The sequence below is a fragment of the Otolemur garnettii genome, unplaced genomic scaffold (assembly GCF_000181295.1).
Source record: "Otolemur garnettii isolate 467f Iridium unplaced genomic scaffold, OtoGar3 scaffold00251, whole genome shotgun sequence".
In the NCBI taxonomy this organism is placed as follows: Eukaryota; Metazoa; Chordata; class Mammalia; order Primates; family Galagidae; genus Otolemur; species Otolemur garnettii.
The window spans coordinates 1,119,395-1,130,460 of record NW_003852646.1 but is presented as its reverse complement, the minus strand read 5'-3'; the positions used below and the strand labels follow the sequence as shown (position 1 = coordinate 1,130,460).

Genomic DNA, 11,066 nt, shown 5'->3' with positions numbered 1-11,066 from the left:
TAAAAAAAAAAAATTCAAAAGAATACAAAGGATGGGACAGAAAAGCAATCTGCCCTACCAACTCCTGACTACATTGCTTAAGTAAATTTCCTTGTCTTTCTACACATCGGTGGCTACGTCTGCAGGAAAAATTCTTGCATGTGGAATTGTGAGCTCCAAGACCACATGCATCTTGTGAGATGAGAAATAGAACCTGATTGTCTTCCAAATTTTTAATTAAATTTTGAATAAAGAGTTTTATCGTAAGCTGACTTAAAAGCTCCTCAAGTTTTCAAGACCAAAGAAATAGAAAAAGATATCCGCAAGGTAACAGCACTACTAGTATTTGTGTCTGCTGCCTGTTCATTTGATAAATACTTAAAAATAAATACCACATTAGGAGTGTTCTTGAACCAGTCATTAAAACAGCAAAGAGGACTAGAATGTTCAGATGCATAAATACGCAAAAGAGTGCTGACTATGAACCACTAAGCTAAACAGTGGCACATGGTGATGAAAATGGGGAGCGGGGCTTTGGCCCAGCCCTGTCCTTGGTGCTGAATTGTTGTTCTAGCCAAAGAGCTCTGGAACAAGACACTCCTGTACTCTTAGCTTTACATTTCTAGTCGCTGAAATTTTGCAGTGGCTGTTGTCACTGATCAAAGTATGCTCTGCTATTTATGTAGCTGATTAAAATTTTTCACTTAATTTTTATTGAGGTTTAATACACATGTGGCTAAGTGTCAAATCTCAATGTACACGTAGGGTTTAGTGAACTTTTACATTCAGAGCTAGACGTACACTTCCAGCACTCCAGAAGCCCCCCTTATGCCCCCTCCCAGTCAATGCCCCCCAAAGGTGGTCACTATTCTGATTTTATTACCATAAATTAGTTTTGCCTATTCTTGAACTTCTGAGAAATGTGACTTTAGTTATTTTCAACAGGCTTTTACATTTGCAAATGTCTTGGTCTTTTTCCTCTAGGAGGTGGGGGGCTACCACCCCCCCAGGCCTGCTCACTCTGTACTTATGAACTTGGTCATTAGGCACAGTGGTTTGGGATAAGTTGCCCTGGAGCCTGGCCCAGCCTCACTCCTCTGCCAGGGGTGTAGCCTCCCTCCTCAGCATGGAGCCCACCCCCACCTTCCCCTCCCTGTAGGGCTTCGGCGACCCAGCCGGGGAGCACTGGCTGGGCAATGAGGTGGTGCACCAGCTCACCAGCGGGGCAGCCTACTCTCTGCGTGTGGAGCTGCAAGACTGGGAAGGCCACGAGGCCTACGCCCAGTATGAGCATTTCCAGCTGGGCAGCGAAGGGCAGCTCTACAGGTGGGCTTGGGCCTCAGGCTGGTGGGCGGGCTGGGGTCCCTGAGCTGGTCACTACAGAGTACACCAAGGGTCAGTCCCTGGGCGTCTCCTGTTCTTACCATCTGTCCTCCATTTGGGTACACGTCACGGGGTCTGGAGGCGGCTGGTTAGCACTCAGCACGTCATGGCTGCTGGGTGGGGTGGAGAGAATGTTGCTGGCACCACCGTGCTGGGAGCAGGAAGGGGCCTTCCAAGGTCAGTCACCCCGAGTCAGCCATTTTGTAGAGACCAGAAGGAGGGAGGTGACTTGCTCTGGGATGGGTGGAAAGGTCCCTGAGCTGGGAGACGGGAGACCTGGGCTCATTCTAGCTCTACTACAGCTTGCAAATGTGGACAAGTCAAGGTCTAGCTTCTCTGAGTCTTCACTAGCAAGATGGGCTATGAGGATATTGTAAAATCATCAAGGTTTTCCATTCCTTCTTCAGCCAGGTTCTTGGTGTTTAGGAAAAGAAATGAGCACTTATTGAGCACCTACTATGTCCTAGGCACATTACTTCATTTAATCCTCCCCACAGCACTTTCAAGTATGCATTACTGAACCCACCTTAGTAATATGGAAACTGAGGTACTTAGTTTAAGTACCTCATCCAAAGGGTACTTAACTTACTGTTAAGTACAAGTTAAGTACAGTCTGGATTTGAACTCAGGTCTCCCTGCCACCAAAAGTCATGGTGTCTCTACAACATGGTGCTGCCTGTCTGAGAAACTCAAGCATCTCAAAGATAAGTCTAGGGGTTGGCTATCTCTGAATCAGGACAGAATTTGATCTATAGACTCACACTCACCAGGATGCAAAGGACCTCACACATCACCTGGTTCTTTCTTCAAAGGTTGCCAGAATCCCCTCCACAGCTGCAGTCATTCAGATGCTAGAATACCTCCGCTACACTGGAGGTATAGTCCCCCTACCCCAGAATCCCAAATTTCTCTGCCCTTCAACCACATTTTATACCTGATTCCACTTCTGAGCCCTACTAATATGACCCCACCTCTCTTCTTATTAAATGTTCCCTACTTCCCCCAGTGAGGTAGGACCCACTGCAATCTAATAATGTTCCTATTTAAAGTGCAAGGTCCAGAGCTGAATGGGACAGTTCCTGAGTCTAGGTCGGGGATAGCTGAGCTGGATGCCCCCTACTCCTCACAACTGGCCAGGGAGTAGCCACAAATACCCTGCCAACTGGTACTTAAGCCACTGACCACAAGCAAAGACTTAAATCCTGATTTCATTACTATTCCCCTGAATGACTCTGAGCAAGTCCCTCCACCTTCTCGTCTGTAAAATGGGTGCCCTAAGTGTAACTACCACATCAGTATTAAATGAGATACCACACATAAAACATTAACCCATGATGTGGCATCTAGTAAACATTCAGCAAATAATACAATTGCTGTCCTGAGGCAGCCCTTTATGCCCTTAGCTGGCCTGCTCTGTGTGACCTGGAACACGACCTGTCTTGTTCGCTGCTGTTTGCATCCCCAGTGCCTGGTATGATAGGTGCTTAAGAGAAAGCTGTCTTTCCTATACACATAGCAATTAAGCAGCACCTTCTGTGCTCCCAAGTGCAGGGACTGCCATTTGTCTTGGGGATGAAACACCAGGAGAAGCATCTCATTGTACTAAAGACACAGGCCCTGGAGCCAGACCACCCAGGTATGGGTCCTTGCTCCATCACTTACTGGCACTTAGGCAGGTTACTTAACCTCCATGTGCCTCAGTTTCCCCATCTGGTAAATATAGTGTCTATATCATAAATAAGATAATCTATAGTAGGACATATAGGATATGGTCAGTGTTAAATGAAAGTTGGGGATATGCAAACAATATATTCAAAGGCAGAGATATAATATTTCTGCATCTACCCAATTATCTATAGTATTTGTGTCCATCTGCGCAAATATGCACCTGTCTGTTAGATTTGGATCCTCTTGCCATGCTTTCCTATGTGAACTTGATGCCCTCTCTGGCTTTCCATCTGAGCTGTGGAGAGCCCCCTGCCCACAGTTCCAGAGAGTTGTGCCCATATTTACTTGACCTTCTGCAGAGCCTTGTGCCAGGCGTGTGCTGCTACTGGTCATTTTAGGAAGAATTGGAGTGGGCGCTACCTCTTAAAGTCATTCACAAGTTAAGTGTGGTGTGTGTGTCTGAGGGTGGGCACGTCCACAGGCAACCCCACACATCCAGGGAGACAAAAGGTACCAAAAAGGAAAGCAAAGGGGACATGGAGATGAGTGCAACCAGAGAAGACTCCTTGGAGGAGGTGGCACCTATAATGAATAGGTATTCTTTAGACAAAGAAAGGATAGGAAGGGCACACCAGGCAATGGGGATGTTCTGAAAAAAGGCAGAGAGAGAGTTAGCAGCCAGCCATGCCACACATACCAATCAGGAGCGAGACTCTTTTAAGTTCTGGTAGATCATAAGGAAAAATGTCTACTCCTTCAGGAAAAGCCTGGGGTGGGGGTTGTATTGGAGATCCTGGAAAGCGTGGGGGTGGGGGAGAGTAACAGAGCAGACATTGGCTCCCCCACCTTACAGGGTCACCTGGCTGGTAAGGTGAGGAGGATCCCCATGAGGAAGCCCAGGGGTGGAACATGTGCACAGTCAGCAGCTGGGGGGCAGGGGTGGGGTGAGAGGAGCTCCTCGGTTGTTAGATACAGGTGTGGGGACCTCATGGAGCCTGGTTGGTGTACATGTTTAAGCCTCCAAAGGAAATGGCCACCGGGTGGGGAGGATGAGAAGAGGCCCAGACTGGACCCTTGAGCTGCCTTCCACAGTTGCCCACCACCCAGGCCCAACTAGCAGAGCAAGATGTGTGCAGAAAAACTGGGGGACGCAGACACACATGTAACCTTGGAGGGCCTCACCACACCCCTGGGCTACATGCATAAGACTGCAGAGAAAGTGGCCAGGGCAGGGGACTTCAGAGCACACACACACACACTCAAACTATACTCACAAGCACACACAAAGACACACCTAGACATGTGCAAACATGCCTTTCAGGAACTTCCACAAGTACAACACATACAAGCCCAAGAACAGAGACAGATTCCAGAGCACATGCTCAGACTCAGTAGAGATCCCAGCTCAAACTCAAAACTGACACACATGTGCACACACAGGCACAAGGTCTACTATCCAAATGCTCACAACTGTTGGCATACAAACTCACCCACAGATCCACAGATGCAAGGAAATTACACCTTATGTGTTTTACTTGGGGACCCCCCAAGCCACTCACCTATTTGAATTTCCTTAGGCCTGAGCTATGGACACACTTAAGAGCATCTGAAGTGGCAGGTCCCTGGCCCATGACTTGGGGTCCTCCAGAGGTCACAGATCCTGATCCTGCCTTCCAGAGGGGATGGAAATAGAGGTAAAGGCTGAGTGGATAACTTAGGAACAATAGAGGGGCTGGTGTTGCTGGAGTCAACCTGTGAGACCAGTCACCTTTGTTCAGCCTTGATTCTACCAAGCCCCAGATTGAATGTGACCCCAAACCTCAGCTTCAGCAGGAGCCCTGAACCTGGCCTCAAGCTGACATCACTGAGCCCTCAAGGGAGCACTCAATGGCCACGAGAAGGGTGGGCCAGCCTGCCTGTCCCCACTACAGGGAGCCCCTGGGCAGGCGGGCAAGCCTCTTTGCAGGAGGCATTTGCAACACCAGTCCTGTGAGCCCTGAGTAGCAGGTGAAGAGCATAGTTAGGGCACCATGGCTGTTCATTGCCATCTGGACCCCAAGGGCTGCACCCCTGCCTCATCACAGCCAGAGCCCATGGGTGAGAGGTGTGAGGACTGAGCCAGCCACATGCTCAGGCCCAACACTCCCTTTGGACACCACTGGGAGACTCTGTGGAGCTTCCTTGAGCTGTGGGGCTGCACAGCTAGCAGGACTTCCTGAGCCACTTCCAACCTGGCTCCCTGCCACAGCTGCCCCTGCAGGCCCCTCCTACCCCAGCTACAACCATCCTACATGCTCTTCAACCAGCTCAGCCATGGGCAAAGGGCTGAATAACAACAAGCACTCACCATGTAAGGCACTTCTCTGCGTGCTTCACACACTCACATCACTGAATCACAGTAACAGATGAGGTCGACACTGTCAATATCACAGACATTATCATTTGACCAGATGAGAAACCTGAGGCTCAGGGAGGCGCAGCAGTCTTCCCCAGATCAGGCAGCTATCCAATGGCAGAGCTGGGATTTGAATGCAGGGTTCTGCCCCCAGATCTCATGGTATTTATCATCAGGCAGGCCCAGATGTGCCCACCAGGGCCACCGAGCCTGGCAAAGAAATATAAACGTCCTCCAGTTGGCTGTAGGTGTTAATGTTGCAGAGCTGGGCTGTCCCACAGCATAGATCCATGGGGACTGTGTGGTCAAGGCAGGCTTCCTGGAAGTGGAGGGCAGATGTGAGGAGGTATGATGGGGCTGGGGAGCAGAGTGCCCGTAGACCCCAACTCAGGCTGTACTGGTCTGGCATCTGGCTTTGACCTCATTCGCCCTGAGACCTTGGGCAGGTTTCTTTGGCTTTTGAGATGTTCATTTCCTCACGTGTAAAATGGGAATAATGGGGTGTTGTGAGAGTGACTTAACCCATGCAAAGCACTTTGAACAATGCCTGGCACATAGTAGATGCTCAAAAAAAAAAAGTTAGCCACGTGCTCCTTATCATCCTCATCATGATCATTCTCCCTTCTCTCCAAGACTCAAGTCAGTGAGATGAGGGAGGTCAGGCACACAGTAGGCGCTTTTTCCCTGGGAGGCAGCCGGCAGAGGGAACAGCCCAGAAGGGGAGATGGTCCAGCCTCCCTACCCAGGCTGGGGCTCCCCCTCCTAGGACAGCCAGTGGGAAACCCAGCCGGGGACACAGCCCCTGGGAGGCTCTTTCTCAACACAGCTCCAGCCTGACTCTGAGCCCCTTCTCCCATGTCTACTTCCGGGTGGCTCCAGGCTTTCCCTGAGCGGGTACAGCGGCTCAGCAGGGCGCCAAAGCAGCCTGGTCCTGCAGGGCACCAAGTTCAGCACACGCGACGCGGACAATGACAACTGCCTCTGCAAGTGTGCCCAGATGCTGTCTGGAGGTGGGTGCAGGAAGTCCCCGCCCACGGGCTGACCTGAATGGACACCCACATTCCCTCCCCAGCATCTGGTGCACCCAAATGCTGTCAGGAGGTGGATGCAGGTTAATGCCCCATCCGTAACTTCTCCCACTAGGGCCTCCAGTCCCCTTTCAAGGTCCCACCTCCTAAAGCTGGCACTACCAGTTTGCTTGAGAGACCAGGCTGGGGGGACACAGAAGGTGGGGCAGCAGGTGGAGGCATAGTGTCCTATCAGTCCCTACTCCAGGCCTGAGGATACCCCCTCCCAGGCCAAGCAGGACTAGGATTGGGGAGATAGGTGAACAGAGGACAATGAGTGGGATATGAGGATAAGTGACAGCCAGAGACAGAGTGGGAAGGACAGAGGCATGAGGAGAGATTTCCTGAGACAGAGACAGGGACAGATGGAGGCAGAGCGAGATGCCAGGGCCAACAGCAGGCTACAGAGGGACAGAGGAGACAGAGGGAGAGCTGGGGCCCAAGGTGAGGCCGGGAGGTGGACACAGTATGTAAGAGAGACCTAGAGAAAGACAGGCAGCAGAGACCAAAGACGGAGAGAGCAGAGACTGTCAGGGAAGGACAGACCCAGAAAGAGACACACGAAGACAGACACGGCTTAGAGACGTCCGAGAGGGAGGACAGACAAAGCCAGTGCATAAGAGACTCAGAGAGAATGAAAGATACCACTAGAAGCAAGGGGAGGGCAATGTGGAGAGGTGGGGGCCAGGAAGGTGGAGGGCTGGTGAAGGAGGGAGAGTCACAAAGGGGTGGCGGAGAAGGCGAGGGCAGCCCCTCCCCCCACCAGGCCCCACTGAGTGGAGGGTCTGTTGTCCATCCCCACTCACGCCCACCCTGCCACATCTCCAGCCAGCTGCTTCCTGGAAGAGGTTACAGCCCCAGTTAAGTCCTTGTTTTCTTTGGGGAACAGGGGCTGCCCTCACCCCATTGGCTGGGCCCCCACTCCGCAAAGCCTCTTTCTTTCCTCTTCCACCAGGGTGGTGGTTTGACGCCTGTGGCCTCTCCAACCTCAATGGCATCTACTACCCAGCTCGCCACCACGTGCGCAAGCTCAACGGCATCCGCTGGCACTACTTCCAGGGCCCCAGCTACTCGCTGCGTGCCACTCGCATGATGCTGCGGCCCGTGGGTGTCTAACAAGCAGACACGCCCCAAGGCCGGACCACACAGGAAGAGCCTGGACAGCAGGACCCAAACACAGGACACGGTGCCAAGGTTTTGTTCTGGACACCCTGGGTCTCTGGAGCCAGCCTCCTTGTCCCACAAGTCCAGAAGAGTCACCTGCCACCCTGCTGCCTTCAGTCAGTGACGCAGTGGGTCTTTGGGAGCCCCTGCCTCCACAGTACACCTCACCCCTTTTCCCTCCTGCTTCCTGCAAGGACTTCGTGCCAGCTTCAGAGTCATAATACTCTCAATGAGCTGAGAACAGGTCCAACTTGGCTCCTCAAAGAACACTGGGATCGCAAGCAGGTGGGAAGGTATTTGCAGGCAGGAAGCCAACCAGGTGAAAGCCCAGATCCTATCTCTGGGGTTGGTGAGAAAGCCATCTCCCCTTCCAAGCTCCTGTTCTAAGCCTTCCTACACTTGAGATGTCCTTGGACATTCTTTTCAAGGCTGAAGGGGCTACAGCCACCCCCTAATTGGTGGATTAATCATGATCTCCCCTCCAACCTCCCACACTCCTAGGCTCTAATGTCTGGAGCTCAGGGGTTTCAGGAGACATAAAAGACATTATTACTTCACCCCTAGCATGTTTTAAAGTGTGTTCCATGGGTAATAACCAGAGCTCTTCTCTAAAAGTACCTATGATCGGCTGGGTGTGGTGGCTCACGCCTGTAATCCTAGCACTCTGGGAGACCAGGGCAGGTAGATTGCCTGAGATCAGGAGTTTGAGACCAGATGGAGCAAGAGCAAGACCCTGTCTCTTAAAAAAAGCCAGGCATTGTGGTAGGCACCTGTAGTCCCAGCTGCTTGGGAGGCAGAGGCAAGAGGATCACTTAAGCCCAAGAGTTTGAGGTTGCTGTTAGATATGCCACAGCACTGAGGGCGACAAAGTGAGACTCTGCCTCCAAAAAACAAAAAGAAAAAATAAATAGGCTCGGCGCCTATGGCTCAAGTGGCTAAGGTGCCAGCCACATACACCTAAGGTGATGGGTTTGAATCCAGCCCAGGCCCTCCAAACAACAATGACAGCTGCAACCAAAAAATCACCAGGCATTGTGGCGGGCACCTGTGGTCCCAGCTACTTGGGAGGCTGAGGCAGGAGACTCGCTCAAGCCCAGGAGTTGGAGGTTGCTGTGAGCTGTGATGTTACAGCACTCTACCCAGGGGGGTAGCTTGAGGCTCTGTCTCCAAATAAAATAAAATAAATAAATAAGTACCTATGATCAAGTGAGAGAAGGAAATAGCAGGTTAAATCAAAATGAATAGGTATGCTTACCTGCAGGACTTGTCAGAGCCTTTAATATGTTAATGTGGCTTCTGACTGCCCACAAAGGGACCAGAAGGGGCAGCTTTCTCCAGATTTACTTATTTGAAAATGGTTCCTGTTTGTTCCAGAGCATCTCTCCAGGCTGTAGATGCCCTGGAAAAAGCTGGTCCTCACATGTCCTGAGGAGTCCCAAGGCCCTGTCCTCTGTCCCTAGCTATACTTAGCCCTTTTTGCCTACAAGGCCCATGGTAACTGTCTCAAATAGCCTCTGTAAACAACTGGAGGGAAACTGTGTGTTGAAACAAACATGTACATCCCTGAAGAAGGGTCTAGAACTAAGTTCCTGTCTATGCTATGTGCTAATGTACTCCAAGGCTCCTTCTGGCCCCATGAAGCCCATCTCTGCCCATACAGCTGCCCTCAGATCTTAAACCTCATCTTACCCAGGCTCAAGCAGAGGGATTTCTGGGCAGGACAGCAGTCTCTGGGTCTAGATCCCTCCTGCCCCCCCAGCCAGAACCCCTGGCCTCCTCTTCCCCACCACACCCTTCAGCAACGCTATATCTGGGGCTCTGTAGGGGAGAAAATTGGACTTTTGCCTGTGTCTGAGGGGCCAAGGATCCCTCATGAGCTTCTGTCAGAGGCTGGAGGCAAAGAGAGTCCACAGCCACTCTGTTCTATCACTGTTGCTCTCTCTGCCCTTCGTCATCATTGGCTAACACCCAGGCCCAGTCAGGCCCCACCTATCCTAGCCCAGAGTACACCTTTGTGTCCAGAAGTAGGCCTGGATGAGAGTGGGCCATCAGAAATGGGATCCCTTCATCCCACATGATTCTGCCCTAGCCCCTGAGTAAACCCAGCAAAGATGGATTGTGATCTTCTTCAAGGGAAACAGCACTTTCTCCGCCTCAAGCTTCAAAGGATGTGGTTGCTAATGGTGACATTTCAGGCAGGATGGGGAAAGTGTTTAGGGGCAGGCTGCTGAAAGTTCAAATTGCTTTATGCACCATTTGCCCAGTAGACCTTTATTTAGCATCTACTGTGTGCAGGGTGGTGCTGTAGGCAGGGCTTAGGAGTACAGGGTACAGAACCTGTATCCTTCTGATTTTAAGATTGTTCTTTTTTAAGCACCAAAGGAGGTAAGAAAAGCTTCAACTTTCTCTGCTGCACCCCTTCTAATAAAAAGATTTGTTCTTTAAATTTTGGATTCAGTCAAAGGCTACACTTAAAAACCCGGAAAGCCACACATGGCCCCAAGGCCATCGGTCCCCCCATCAACTGTCTTGTCTGTAAAATAAAGATGGTAAAACTCCCTCCTTACTGGGCTATGGTGAGGGGGAAATGGACCATGTTGATAAAATTCTTAACAGAGCCTGGCTGAAGCAGGTGCCTAATAAATGTTAGTCCTCAATGAGGTGAATGGGGTGAAGAAGGCATCCCCCCAATGCATGCCATCCCGTCTCCCAGGCCCAGATGAGGAAAGGGCACTTTATTTTTGTATCCACAGCATTAATCTTTGTACCGCAGAGTTTACAGGCTGGCTACATGCTGGAGAGGAGGTGGGGCAAAGCTGTGAGCCTGAAGGACAAGCCTCTCCCAGTGGGGTGAAGGCCCAAATCTCTGTCTGTATTCCAGCATCCTAAAAGGCCAGGACGCTGATTTGGGCTACACTCAGACACCTGTTCTTTTTTTTTTCCTTTTGAGACAGAGTTTAACTCTGCCCCAGGTAGAGTGCCAAGGCATCATAGCTCACAGCAATAGCAAACTCTTGGGCTTAATGGATCCCCTTGCCTAAGCCTCCTGAGTAGCTGGGACTATAGGCGCCTGCTACTACCCCCAGCTAGTTTTTCTACTTTAAGTAGAGACAGGATCTCACTTTTGCTCAGGCTGGTCTCAAACTCCTGAGCTCAAGCAATCCACCTACTGCTGCCTCCCAGAGTGGTAGAATTACAGGCATGAGCCACCAGGCCTGGCCAGACACCTGTTCTTAAATATTCATCTTTCTTTCTTGTCTCGCTTCCTCCTCCATGCCAGGACTCTCAGGCACAAGGGATAGAACCTCAATCCTAAGGAAGAAATTGACACATGTAAATGGAAGTCTAAGGGTGGATGCAGGTGAGGGTAAATCCAGAGGCTCAGATGATGTCCACTCCAATTCTAGGCC

At 50.9% G+C, this 11,066-nt stretch overlaps 1 protein-coding gene across 1 annotated transcript in view; it reads left to right on the top strand.

The window, feature by feature from the left end:
* ANGPT4 (angiopoietin 4) overlaps window positions 1-8,191 on the top strand; it is a 41,266-nt gene extending 33,075 nt beyond the window's left edge. Inside the window, exons 8-11 of the mRNA XM_003802638.2 lie at window positions 290-306; window positions 1,139-1,305; window positions 6,305-6,435; window positions 7,448-8,191. Of these exons, the coding sequence (XP_003802686.1) occupies window positions 290-306; window positions 1,139-1,305; window positions 6,305-6,435; window positions 7,448-7,608 (476 nt within the window). The 3' untranslated portion in view covers window positions 7,609-8,191. The remainder of the gene's footprint in view (window positions 1-289; window positions 307-1,138; window positions 1,306-6,304; window positions 6,436-7,447) is intronic.
* The last annotated feature ends 2,875 nt before the right edge of the window (window positions 8,192-11,066 follow it).